General features: G+C 54.9%; 1 protein-coding gene across 1 annotated transcript in view; it reads left to right on the forward strand.

Annotated features, from left to right (window-relative positions):
- The first annotated feature begins 3,873 nt into the window (after positions 1–3,873).
- The window catches only part of sf3b4 (splicing factor 3b, subunit 4), a 44,634-nt gene continuing 33,296 nt past the window's right edge, over positions 3,874–15,211 (forward strand). Inside the window, exon 1 of the mRNA XM_067975832.1 lies at positions 3,874–3,979. Within this exon, the coding sequence (XP_067831933.1) occupies positions 3,946–3,979 (34 nt within the window). The 5' untranslated portion in view covers positions 3,874–3,945. The remainder of the gene's footprint in view (positions 3,980–15,211) is intronic.

A 15,211-nucleotide genomic window follows, 5' to 3' on the forward strand; every position in this document is an offset into this window, starting at 1 on the left:
GCACAGGGAGGAGGAAGTGAGTTTCGGGTAAGGTGTTGGGGCCCTGGGAAGGACAAGAGGGGAAGGTTTAGAGCAGCACTGGCCCCAGGGGGTATTGATTTAAAATAGGAAGGTTCGAGGTGAGAGGGGGCTGTGTGAGGGAGCAGAATTCGAGTCTCCCCAGATATGGGAGCAGATTTCAATCATTGGATGGACCTCTCTTAAAAAGAGGAGTCACTGGGCCTGAACAGATCGCTCCCCTCATCAGGAGGGACTGAGTCTCTCAGAGGCAGATTGAGTGATGGAGGAGAGAGTGAGGCCAGGAATATTGATGGATGGAGAGGACTGGAGGGGGAGCCTTCGTGGGGGGGGTGGGAGCTGTCAGTTAGATTCAGATGAGATGAGAAGAAAATCTTTTTCAGAAATGAAAGAATGAGATTTTCCTGGTTCATCTGAGGAGCCTGAAGGAGGGTCCAATCCAGCTGCTGCTTTGAAGGCTGGAGCTGGCTGTGATGAGCTTTATTCCGACTCCAGCCCACGTTCTCCCTGACTCGGGACCTGATCCTGTGCTGTGCTGAACAGAGGCCCAAAGTGAGAAACGTTGATGCAGAATCGACCCTGGGGCCTTGTGACTGTGGGAGTCTCCATGAAACATTGAATAAATTCCCCTGTTTATCTGCTGCTCCCTCCAGTTGTTCTGTGAGATGTCGCGTTGGTCACAAGTGGTGCTGGAGACGCCCAGTGCTTCCCAGGTGGGGTGAGGGGAGGAAACAATCTCCTGCTCACGGGGAAAAGCCTCCAGTTCCTTTGGGGTTGACGTGGGTTTGTGTTGTGCAGAATCTTTTCATCACAACTTGACTGATTGTCTGGAAATGGAGACAAACCTGGTGCCCCTTCACCTTGTAAACTGCTCCATCCCTCATCCTGAACAGAATGCAGCTCCAAAGATGGTCCGTGTATTTGACTTGGTTTAACATGAGTTGGAACGGAAGCAATCTGTGGCCCAGGGATGTTACTGGACCACAGATCAGGAAGGTTCCAAGTGTCTTCCTCGGTGTGAGCTGGGATTACAATCTTATGTCTTTTGGATGAGACATTAAACCGAGGCCCCATCTGCCCTCTCGGTGAAATATCCCACGGCCACTATTTTGAAGAACAGGAGAGTTCCCCCCCACCGGTGTCCTGGGGCCAATATTTCTCCCTCAACCAACATCACTAAAACAGATTATCTGGGTCATTATCACTTTGCTGTTTGTGGGATCTTGCTGTGTGCAAATTGGCTGCTGCGTTTCCGACATTACAACAGTGACCACACTTCAGAAAGTACCCCATTGGCTGTAAAACGATTGGGACGTCCTGAGGTGGTAAAAGACGCGATAGAAATCCACGTCTTTCTTTTCCCATTGGGACAGGGAGGAGAAACTGATCGCTGTCCATGTGGGGCTGTGTGTGGAGGGCGAGTGAGGGCAGGATTGGGTTCTACTGCGATGCCTCCCATGGTTGACTGGTTTGCTGCCACTGACTGGACGGAGGCAAGAGTCAGCACCTTCAGAAGAAGGCAGGAGAGCAACGTGGGGCGGAGGGAATAATTGCAGCGTTCGGTGAAATAAAGTTCTGAGTCTGCTCAAAACTTTCAGAAAGTTGTTGAGGAGGTGGGAAAGTGTGTAACCCTCCTCTGGGCTGTAGGGGGCGCTGTGACTGAGCCTGGGCCACTCCTCCAGGACAGGGGGCGCTGTGACTGAGGCTGGGCCACTCCTCCAGGACAGGGGGCGCTGTGACCGGGTCCGGGCCGCTCCTCCAGGACAGGGGGCGCTGTGACCAGGTCACTCCTCCAGGACAGGGGGCGCTGTGACTGAGCCTGGGCCACTCCTCCGGGACAGGGGGCGCTGTGACCGGGCCGCTCCTCCGGGACAGGGGGCGCTGTGACCGGGTCGCTCCTCCGGGACAGGGGGCGCTGTGACCGGGTCACTCCTCCGGGACAGGGGGCGCTGTGACCGGGTCACTCCTCCGGGACAGGGGGCGCTGTGACCGGGTCACTCCTCCGGGACAGGGGGCGCTGTGACCGGGTCACTCCTCCGGGACAGGGGGCGCTGTGACCGGGTCACTCCTCCGGGACAGGGGGCGCTGTGACCGGGTCACTCCTCCGGGACAGGGGGCGCTGTGACCGGGTCACTCCTCCGGGACAGGGGGCGCTGTGACCGGGTCACTCCTCCGGGACAGGGGGCGCTGTGACCGGGTCACTCCTCCGGGACAGGGGGCGCTGTGACCGGGTCACTCCTCCGGGACAGGGGGCGCTGTGACCGGGTCACTCCTCCGGGACATGGGGCGCTGTGACCGGGTCACTCCTCCGGGACAGGGGGCGCTGTGACCGGGTCACTCCTCCGGGACAGGGGTCGCTGTGACCGGGTCACTCCTCCGGGACAGGGGTCGCTGTGACCGGGTCCGGGCCGCTCCTCCGGGACAGGGGGCGCTGTGACCGGGTCCGGGCCGCTCCTCCGGGACAGGGGGCGCTGTGACCGGGTCACTCCTCCGGGACAGGGGTCGCTGTGACCGGGTCCGGGCCGCTCCTCCGGGACAGGGGTCGCTGTGACCGGGTCCGGGCCGCTCCTCCGGGACAGGGGGCGCTGTGACCGGGTCACTCCTCCAGGACAGGGGGCGCTGTGACCGGGTCACTCCTCCGGGACAGGGGGCGCTGTGACCGGGTCACTCCTCCGGGACAGGGGGCGCTGTGACGGTGTCAGGGCCGCTCCTCCAGGATAGGGGGCGCTGTGACCGGGTCACTCCTCCAGGACAGGGGGCGCTGTGACCGGGTCACTCCTCCAGGACAGGGGGCGCTGTGACCGGGTCACTCCTCCAGGACAGGGGGCGCTGTGACTGAGCCTGGGCCACTCCTCCAGGACAGGGGGCGCTGTGACTGAGCCTGGGCCACTCCTCCAGGACAGGGGGCGCTGTGACCGGGTCCGGGCCGCTCCTCCAGGACAGGGGGCGCTGTGACTGAGCCTGGGCCACTCCTCCAGGACAGGGGGCGCTGTGACCGGGTCCGGGCCGCTCCTCCAGGACAGGGGGCGCTGTGACTGAGGCTGGGCCACTCCTCCAGGACAGGGGGCGCTGTGACCGGGTCCGGGCCGCTCCTCCAGGACAGGGGGCGCTGTGACCGGGTCACTCCTCCAGGACAGGGGGCGCTGTGACCGGGTCACTCCTCCAGGACAGGGGGCGCTGTGACCGGGTCACTCCTCCAGGACAGGGGGCGCTGTGACCGGGTCACTCCTCCAGGACAGGGGGCGCTGTGACTGAGCCTGGGCCACTCCTCCGGGACAGGGGGCGCTGTGACCGGGCCGCTCCTCCAGGACAGGGGGCGCTGTGACCGGGTCACTCCTCCAGGACAGGGGGCGCTGTGACCGGGTCACTCCTCCGGGACAGGGGGCGCTGTGACCGGGTCACTCCTCCAGGACAGGGGGCGCTGTGACCGGGTCCGGGCCACTCCTCCAGGACAGGGGGCGCTGTGAACGGGTCACTCCTCCAGGACAGGGGGCGCTGTGACCGGGCCGCTCCTCCAGGACAGGGGGCGCTGTGACTGAGCCTGGGCCACTCCTCCGGGACAGGGGGCGCTGTGACCGGGTCCGGGCCACTCCTCCAGGACAGGGGGCGCTGTGACTGAGCCTGGGCCACTCCTCCAGGACAGGGGGCGCTGTGACCGGGTCCGGGCCGCTCCTCCGGGACAGGGGGCGCTGTGACCGGGTCCGGGCCACTCCTCCGGGACAGGGGGCGCTGTGACCGGGTCTGGGCCGCTCCTCCGGGACAGGGGGCGCTGTGACCGGGTCCGGGCCACTCCTCCGGGACAGGGGGCGCTGTGACCGGGTCCGGGCCGCTCCTCCGGGACAGGGGGCGCTGTGACCGGGCGGAAGAGGACCCTCTTGTTTTGTCTGCAGCTCGTCGCTCGTCATCCGGTTGCTCCGTGAATGCGGGATGGCGGCCGGTCCGATCAGCGAAAGAAATCAGGGTAAGAATCGGGGGAGAGGCCGGGGCTTCGGGCCTGTACCCGGGGGAGAGACCGGGGCTTCGGGCCTGTACCCGGGGGAGAGACCGGGGCTTCGGGCCTGTACCCGGGGGGGAGAGAGCGGGGCTTCGGGCCTGTACCCGGGGGAGAGACCGGGGCCTCGGGCCTGTACCCGGGGGAGAGACCGGGGCCTCGGGCCTCGGGCCTGTACCCGGGGGAGAGACCGGGGCCTCGGGCCTGTACCCGGGGGAGAGACCGGGGCCTCGGGCCTGTACCCGGGGGAGAGAGCGGGGCTTCGGGCCTGTACCCGGGGGAGAGACCGGGGCCTCGGGCCTGTACCCGGGGGGGGAGAGAGCGGGGCCTCGGGGAGAGGCCGGGGATTCGGGCCTGTCCCCGGGGGGAGTTGAGGAGAATGAGTTGATCTGATTGAAACAGCAGGTGGTGGGGAGATGCGGAGAGGATGTTTCCCCGTGTGGGAGAGACGAGAACTCGGGGACACAGTTTGAAAACAAGGGGTCTCCCATTCACTGCCCAGAGGGCGGGGGACGGAGGGTCAAAGGTGAGAGGAGGGAGAAGGGAAAGTCGGGTGAGGTCACAATCAGATCCGCCATGATCTTATCAAATGGCAGAGCAGGGTCGAGGGGCCGAATGGCCTACTCCTGATCTTAATTCGTGTGTTTGCACGAAACCTCCCCGCGACCCCCGCCCTCCGTCTCCCCGCGACCCCCGCCGTCTCCCCGCGACCCCCGCCGTCCGTCTCCCCGCGACCCCCGCCGTCTCCCCGCGACCCCCGCCGTCCGTCTCCCCGCGACCCCCGCCGTCTCCCCGCGATCACTGCAGGAGTGAGGAACACTATATCCTGAGCCCCACCATTCAGTCTCCACAACCATCCAATGGTGCACCGGATCCCACCGCAGGGCGGGGAGGCTGTGGGGCAATGGTGAGGCTCACCCGGGTTGTGGGCAGCTGGTGACGGTCCAGGATATTGGATCCAACATCTGGGATAAACACACAGCTCTCCACAGTGTTCCTGTACACACACACAGCTCTCCATAGTGTTCCTGCACACACACAGCACTCCATAGTGTTCCTGTGCACACACACAGCTCTCCATAGTGTTCCTGTGCACACACACAGCTCTCCATAGTGTTCCTGCACACACACAGCTCTCCATAGTGTTCCTGTACACACACACAGCACTCCATAGTGTTCCTGCACACACACACAGCTCTCCATAGTGTTCCTGTGCACACACACAGCTCTCCATAGTGTTCCTGTGCACACACACAGCTCTCCATAGTGTTCCTGTACACACACACAGCTCTCCATAGTGTTCCTGTACACACACAGCTCTCCATAGTGTTCCTGCACACACACAGCTCTCCATAGTGTTCCTGTGCACACACACAGCTCTCCATAGTGTTCCTGTACACACACACAGCTCTCCATAGTGTTCCTGTACACACACAGCTCTCCATAGTGTTCCTGCACACACACAGCTCTCCATCGTGTTCCTGCACACACACAGCTCTCCATAGTGTTCCTGTACACACACAGCTCTCCATAGTGTTCCTGTACACACACACAGCTCTCCATAGTGTTCCTGTACACACACAGCTCTCCATAGTGTTCCTGTACACACACAGCTCTCCATAGTGTTCCTGTACACACACAGCTCTCCATAGTGTTCCTGTACACACACACAGCTCTCCATAGTGTTCCTGTACACACACAGCTCTCCATCGTGTTCCTGTACACACACACAGCTCTCCACAGTGTTCCTGTACACACACACAGCACTCCATAGTGTTCCTGTACACACACACAGCTCTCCATAGTGTTCCTGTACACACACAGCTCTCCATAGTGTTCCTGTACACACACAGCTCTCCATAGTGTTCCTGTACACGCACACAGCTCTCCACAGTGTTCCTGTACACACACAGCACTCCATAGTGTTCCTGTACACACACACAGCTCTCCATAGTGTTCCTGTACACACACAGCTCTCCATCGTGTTCCTGTACACGCACACAGCTCTCCACAGTGTTCCTGTACACACACAGCACTCCATAGTGTTCCTGCACACACACACAGCTCTCCATCGTGTTCCTGCACACACACAGCTCTCCATCGTGTTCCTGCACACACACAGCTCTCCATCGTGTTCCTGCACACACACAGCTCTCCATAGTGTTCCTGCACACACACACAGCTCTCCATAATGTTCCTGTACACACACAGCATTCCATAGTGTTCCTGTACACACACAGCTCTCCACAGTGTTCCTGTACACACACAGCACTCCATAGTGTCCCTGTACACACACAGCTCTCCATAGTGTTCCTGTACACACAGCATTCCATAGTGTTCCTGTACACACACAGCATTCCATAGTGTTCCTGTACACACACAGCATTCCATAATGTTCCTGGACACACAAACAGCACTCCATAGTGTTCCTGCACACACACAGCTCTCCATAATGTTCCTGTACACACACAGCATTCCATAGTGTTCCTGTACACACACAGCTCTCCATAGTGTTCCTGTACACACACAGCATTCCATAGTGTTCCTGTACACACAGCACTCCATAGTGTCCCTGTACACACACAGCTCTCCATAGTGTTCCTGTACACACACAGCATTCCATAGTGTTCCTGTACACACAGCATTCCATAGTGTTCCTGTACACACACAGCATTCCATAATGTTCCTGTACACACACAGCATTCCATAGTGTTCCTGTACACACACACAGCTCTCCATAGTCTTCCTGTACACACAGACAGCACTCCATAGTGTTCCTGTACACACAGACAGCACTCCATAGTGTTCCTGTACACACAGACAGTACTCCATAGTGTTCCTGTACACACACAGCACGCCATAGTGTTCCTGGACACACAAACAGCTCTCCATAGTGTTCCTGTACACACAGCTCTCCATAGTGTTCCTGTACACACAGCACTCCATAGTGTCCCTGTACACACACAGCATTCCATAGTGTTCCTGTACACACAGCATTCCATAGTGTTCCTGTACACACACAGCATTCCATAGTGTTCCTGTACACACACAGCATTCCATAATGTTCCTGTACACACACAGCATTCCATAGTGTTCCTGTACACACACACAGCTCTCCATAGTCTTCCTGTACACACAGACAGCACTCCATAGTGTTCCTGTACACACAGACAGCACTCCATAGTGTTCCTGTACACACAGACAGTACTCCATAGTGTTCCTGTACACACACAGCACGCCATAGTGTTCCTGGACACACAAACAGCTCTCCATAGTGTTCCTGTACACACACAGCACGCCATAGTGTTCCTGTACACACACACATCTCTCCATAGTGTTCCTGTACACACACACAGCACGCCATAGTGTTCCTGGACACACAAACAGCACTCCATAGTGTTCTTGTACACACACACAGTACTCCATAGTGTTCCTGTACACACAAACAGCACTCCACAGTGTTCCTGTATTTTTTTTTATGTGTTCACCGGATGTGGGCGTCGCTGGCAAGGCCGGCATTTATTGCCCATCCCTAATTGCCCTCGAGAAGGTGGTGGTGAGCCGCCTTCTTGAACCGCTGTAGTCCGTGTGGTGACGGTTCTCCCACAGTGCTGTTAGGAAGGGAGTTCCAGGATTTTGACCCAGCGATGATGAAGGAACGGCGATAAATTTCCAAGTCGGGATGGTGTGTGACTTGGAGGGGAACGTGCAGGTGGTGTTGTTCCCATGTGCCTGCTGCTCTTGTCCTTCTAGGCGGTAGAGGTCGCGGGTTTGGGAGGTGCTGTCGAAGAAGCCTTGGCGAGTTGCTGCAGTGCATCCTGTGGATGGTACACACTGCAGCCACAGTGTGCCGGTGGTGAAGGGAGTGAATGTTTCGGGTGGTGGATGGGGTGCCAATCAAGCGGGCTGCTTTATCTTGGATGGTGTCGAGCTTCTTGAGTGTTGTTGAAGCTGCACTCATCCAGGCAAGTGGAGAGTATTCCATCACACTCCTGACTTGTGCCTTGCAGATGGTGGAAAGGCTTTGGGGAGTCACTCACAGCTCTCCATAGTGTTCCTGTGTGCACACACAGCTCTCCATCGTGTTCCTGTACACACACAGCTCTCCATCGTGTTCCTGTACACGCACAGCTCTCCATCGTGTTCCTGTACACACACAGCTCTCCATCGTGTTCCTGTACACACACAGCTCTCCATCGTGTTCCTGTACACACACAGCATTCCATAGTGTTCCTGTACACACAGCATTCGACAGTGTTCCTGTACACACAGCACTCCATAATGTTCCTGAACACACACACACCACGCCATAATGTTCCTGTACACACACACAGCACTCCATAGTGTTCCTGTACACACACACACCACGCCATAATGTTCCTGTACACACACACAGCACTCCATAGTGTTCCTTCACACACACACAGCTCTCCATCGTGTTTCTGGACACACACACAGCTCTCCATCGTGTTCCTGTACACACACACAGCACTCCACAGTGTTCCTGTACACACACAGCTCTCCACAGTGTTCCTGTACACACACAGCACGCCATAGTGTTCCTGGACACACAAACAGCACTCCATAGTGTTCCTGTACACACACACAGCTCTCCATAGTGTTCCTGTACACACACAGCTCTCCATAGTGTTCCTGTACACAGCACTCCATAGTGTTCCTGTACACACACAGCACTCCATAGTGTTCCTGTACACACACAGCACTCCATAGTGTTCCTGTACACACACAGCATTCCATAGTGTTCCTGTACACACACAGCACTCCATAGTGTTCCTGTACACACACAGCTCTCCATAGTGTTCCTGTACACACACAGCACTCCATAGTGTTCCTGTACACACACAGCTCTCCATAGTGTTCCTGCACACACACACCTCTCCATAGTGTTCCTGTACACACACACAGCTCTCCATAGTGTTCCTGTTGACACACAGCTCTCCAGAGTGTTCCTGTCCACACACACAGCACTCCATTGTGTTCCTGTACACACACACAGCACTCCATTGTGTTCCTGTACACACACACAGCGCTCCATTGTGTTCCTGTACACACACACAGCGCTCCATTGTGTTCCTGTACACACACACAGCGCTCCATTGTGTTCCTGTACACACACACAGCGCTCCATTGTGTTCCTGTACACACACACAGCGCTCCATTGTGTTCCTGTACACACACACAGCATTCCATAGTGTTCCTGTGCACACACACAGCTCTCCATAGTGTTCCAGTACACACACACAGCTCTCCATAGTGTTCCAGTAGACACACACAGCTCTCCATAGTGTTCCTGTTGACACACAGCTCTCCAGAGTGTTCCTGTACACACACACAGCGCTCCATTGTGTTCCTGTACACACACACAGCGCTCCATTGTGTTCCTGTACACACACACAGCGCTCCATTGTGTTCCTGTACACACACACAGCGCTCCATTGTGTTCCTGTACACACACACAGCATTCCATAGTGTTCCTGTGCACACACACAGCTCTCCATAGTGTTCCTGTACACACACAGCTCTCCATAGTGTTCCTGTGCACACACACAGCTCTCCATAGTGTTCCTGTACACACACAGCTCTCCATAGTGTTCCTGTGCACACACACAGCTCTCCATAGTGTTCCTGTGCACACACACAGCTCTCCATAGTGTTCCAGTAGACACACACCACTCCATTGTGTTCCTGTACACACACACACCACTCCATAGTGTTCCTGTACATACACAGCTCTCCATAGTGTTCCTGTACACACACACAGCTCTCCAGTGTTCCAGGACACACACACAGCTCTCCATCGTGTTCCTGTGCACACACACAGCTCTCCATAGTGTTCCTGTACACACACAGCTCTCCATAGTGTTCCTGTACACACACACAGCTCTCCATAGTGTTCCTGGACACACACACAGCTCTTCAGAGTGTTCCTGGACACACGCACACAGCATTCCATAAAGTTCCTGTACACACACACAGCTCTACATAGTGTTTCTGTACACACACACACACAGCATTCCATAATGTTCCTGTGCGCACTCACAGCTCTCCACAGTGTTCCTGTACACACACAGCTCTCCACAGTGTTCCTGTACACACACAGCTCACCATCGTGTTCCTGCACACACACAGCTCTCCATCGTGTTCCTGCACACACACAGCTCTCCATCGTGTTCCTGCACACACACAGCTCTCCATCGTGTTCCTGTACACACACAGCTCTCCATCGTGTTCCTGTACACACACAGCTCTCCATCGTGTTCCTGTACACACACAGCATTCCATCGTGTTCCTGCACACACACACAGCTCTCCACAGTGTTCCTGTGCACGCACACACACACACACAGCTCTCCAGAGTGTTCCTGCACCCACACACACACAGCTCTCCATCGTGTTCCTGTACACGCACACACAGCATTCCATAATGTTCCTGTGCGCACTCACAGCTCTCCACAGTGTTCCTGTACACACACAGCTCTCCATAGTGTTCCTGTACACACACAGCTCTCCATAGTGTTCCTGTACACACACAGCTCTCCATAGTGTTCCTGTACACACACAGCTCTCCATCGTGTTCCTGTACACACACAGCTCTCCATCGTGTTCCTGTACACACACAGCTCTCCACAGTGTTCCTGGACACACACAGCTCTCCACCGTGTTCCTGTACACACACACAGCTCTCCACAGTGTTCCTGTACACACACACAGCTCTCCACAGTGTTCCTGTACACACACACACACACACAGCATTCCATAAAGTTCCTGTACACACACACAGCATTCCATAATGTTCCTGTACACACACAGCATTCCATAATGTTCCTGTACACGCACACAGCACTCCACAGTGTTCCTGTACACACAGCACTCCATAATGTTCCTGTGCGCGCACACACAGCACGCCATAATGTTCCTGTGCACACACAGCACTCCATCGTGTTCCTGCACACACACACACCACTCCATAGTGTTCCTGCACACACACACACCACTCCATAGTGTTCCTGTGCACACACACATATCTCCATAGTGTTCCTGTACACACCCACAGCACTCCATCGTGTTCCTGCACACACCCACAACACTCCATAGTGTTCCTGCGCACACACAGCTCTCCATAGTGTTCCTGTACACACACAGCTCTCCATCGTGTTCCTGTACACACACACAGCTCTCCATCGTGTTCCTGTACACACACACAGCATTCCATAGTGTTCGTGTACACACACACAGCTCTCCATAGTGTTCCTGCACACACACAGCATTCCAAAGTGTTCCTGTACACACACACAGCTCTCCACAGTGTTCCTGTACACACACACAGCTCTCCATCGTGTTCCTGGACACACAGCATTCCATAGTTTTCCTGTACACACACAGCATTCCATAGTGTTCCTGTACACACACAGCATTTCATAGTGTTCCTGTACACACACAGCATTCCATAGTGTTCCTGTACACCCACACAGCACTCCATAGTGTTCCTGTACACACACAGCTCTCCATCGTGTTCCTGTACACACACACAGCTCTCCATCGTGTTCCTGTACACACACACAGCATTCCATAGTGTTCGTGTACACACACACAGCTCTCCATAGTGTTCCTGCACACACACAGCATTCCAAAGTGTTCCTGTACACACAGCATTCCATAGTGTTCCTGTACACACACACAGCTCTCCACAGTGTTCCTGTACACACACACAGCTCTCCATCGTGTTCCTGGACACACAGCATTCCATAGTTTTCCTGTACACACACAGCATTCCATAGTGTTCCTGTACACACACAGCATTTCATAGTGTTCCTGTACACACACAGCATTCCATAGTGTTCCTGTACACCCACACAGCTCTCCATCGTGTTCCTGTGCACACACACAGCTCTCCATCGTGTTCCTGTGCACACACACAGCGCTCCATCGTGTTCCTGTACACACACAGCTCTTCATCGTGTTCCTGTGCGCGCACACAGCTCTCCGTAGTGTTCCTGGACACACACACAGCGCTCCATCGTGTTCCTGTGCACACACACAGCGCTCCATCGTGTTCCTGTGCACACACACAGCGCTCCATCGTGTTCCTGTGCACACACACAGCTTTCCATCGTGTTCCTGTACACACACACAGCTTTCCATCGTGTTCCTGTACACACACACAGCACTCCATCGTGTTCCTGCACACACACACAGCTCTCCATAGTGTTCCTGTACACACACAGCATTCCATAGTGTTCCTGTGCACACACAGCATTCCATCGTGTTCCTGTGCACACACAGCATTCCATCGTGTTCCTGTGCACACACAGCATTCCATAGTGTTCCTGTGCACACACAGCATTCCATAGTGTTCCTGTACACACACACAGCTCTCCATCGTGTCGTGTTCCTCTACACACACACAGCTCTCCATAGTGTTCCTGTACACACACACACCATTCCATAGTGTTCCTGTACACACACAGCTCTCCAGAGTGTTCCTGTACACACACACAGCATTCCATAGTGTTCCTGTACTCACGCACAGCACTCCATCGTGTTCCTGAGCACACACACAGCTCTCCATCGTGTTCCTGTGCACACACACAGCTCTCCATTGTGTTCCTGTGCGCACACACAGCTCTCCATTGTGTTCCTGTGCACACACACAGCTCTCCATCGTGTTCCTATGCACACACACAGCTCCCACAGTGTTCCTGTACACGCACAGCTCTCCAGAGTGTTCCTGTGCACACACAGCTCTCCATAGTGTTCCTGTACACACACACAGCTCTCCATAGTGTTCCTGTACACACACACAGCTCTCCATCGTGTTCCTGCACACACACAGCTCTCCATAGTGTTCCTGTACACACACACAGCACTCCATAGTGTTCCTGCACACACACACATCACTCCATCGTGTTCCTGTACACATACACAGCGCTCCATAGTGTTCCTGTACACACACACCACTCCATAGTGTTCCTGTAAACACACACAGCTCTCCATAGTGTTCCTGCACACACACACAGCTCTCCATAGTGTTCCTGTACACACACACAGCTCTCCATAGTGTTCCTGTACACACACACAGCACTCCATAGTGTTCCTGTACACACACACAGCACTCCATCGTGTTCCTGTACACATACACAGCGCTCCATAGTGTTCCTGTACACACACACCACTCCATAGTGTTCCTGTACACACACACAGCTCTCCATAGTGTTCCTGGACACACACACAGCACTCCATCGCGTTCCTGTACACACACACAGCACTCCATCGTGTTCCTGTACACACACACAGCGCTCCATAGTGTTCCTGTGCACACACACAGCACTCCATAGTGTTCCTGTACACACACACAGCTCTCCATAGTGTTCCTGTACACACACACAGCTCTCCATCGTGTTCCTGCACACACACAGCTCTCCATAGTGTTCCTGTACACACAGCATTCCATAGTGTTCCTGTACACACAGCATTCCATAGTGTTCCTGTACACACACAGCATTCCATAGTGTTCCTGTACACACACAGCATTCCATAGTGTTCCTGTACACACACAGCATTCCATAGTGTTCCTGTACACCCACACAGCACTCCATAGTGTTCCTGTGCACACACAGCTCTTCATCGTGTTCCTGTGCGCGCACACAGCTCTCCGTAGTGTTCCTGTGCACACACACACCGCTCCATTGTGTTCCTGTGCACACACACACCGCTCCATTGTGTTCCTGTACACACACACACACAACACTCCATTGTGTTCCTGCACACACACAGCTCTCCGTAGTGTTCATGTGCACGCACACAGCTCTCCGCAGTGTTCCTGTACACGCACACAGCACTCCATAATGTTGCTGTACACAAACACACAGCTCTCCATCGTCTTACCGTACACACACACAGCACTTCATAGTGTTCCTGTACACACACACAGCTCTCAATAGTGGTCCTGTACACACACACAACTTTCCGTAGTGTTCCTGGACTCTCACACAGCCCTCCGTAGTGTTCCTGTACACACACACAGCTCTCCGTAGTGTTCCTGTACACACACACAGCTCTCCGTAGTGTTCCTGTACACACACACTGCACTCCATAGTGTTCCTGTACACACACACTGCACTCCATAGTGTTCCTGTACACACACACAGCACTCCATAGTGTTCCTGTACACACACACAGCTCTCCATAGTGTTCCTGTGCACACACACAGCTCTCCATAGTGTTCCTGTACACACACACAGCTCTCCATAGTGTTCCTGTACACACACACAGCTCTCCATAGTGTTCCTGTACACACACACAGCTCTCCATTGTGTTCCTACACACACACACAGCACTCCATAGTGTTCCTGTACACACAGCACTCCATAATGTTCCTGTGCGCACACACACAGCACGCCATAATGTTCCTGTGCACACACAGCACTCCATCGTGTTCCTGCACACACACACACCACTCCATCGTGTTCCTGCACACACACACACCACTCCATAGTGTTCCTGCACACACACACACCACTCCATAGTGTTCCTGTGCACACACACATATCTCCATAGTGTTCCTGCACACACACAGCTCTCCATAGTGTTCCTGCACACACACAGCTCTCCATAGTGTTCCTGTGCACACACACAGCTCTCCATAGTGTTCCTGTACACACACACAGCTCTCCATAGTGTTCCTGTACATACAAACAGCTCTCCATCGTGTTCCTGTACACGCACAGCTCTCCATAGTGTTCCTGTACACGCACAGCTCTCCATAGTGTTCCTGTACACGCACAGCTCTCCATTGTGTTCCTGTACACACATACAGCACTCCATAGTGTTGCTGTACACACATACAGCACTCCATAGTGTTGCTGTACACACATACAGCACTCCATAGTGTTCCTGTACACACACACATCTCTCCATAGTGTTCCTGCACACACACAGCTCTCCATAGTGTTCCTGCACACACACAGCTCTCCATAGTGTTCCTGCACACACACAGCTCTCCATAGTGTTCCTGTGCACACACACAGCTCTCCATAGTGTTCCTGTACACACAAACAGCTCTCCATAGTGTTCCTGTACACACACAGCACTCCATAGTGTTCCTGTACACACACACAGCACTCCATCGTGTTCCTGCACACACCCACAGCACTCCATCGTGTTCCTGCACACACCCACAGCA

This window comes from Heptranchias perlo, chromosome 44, assembly GCF_035084215.1.
Source record: "Heptranchias perlo isolate sHepPer1 chromosome 44, sHepPer1.hap1, whole genome shotgun sequence".
In the NCBI taxonomy this organism is placed as follows: domain Eukaryota; kingdom Metazoa; phylum Chordata; class Chondrichthyes; order Hexanchiformes; family Hexanchidae; genus Heptranchias; species Heptranchias perlo.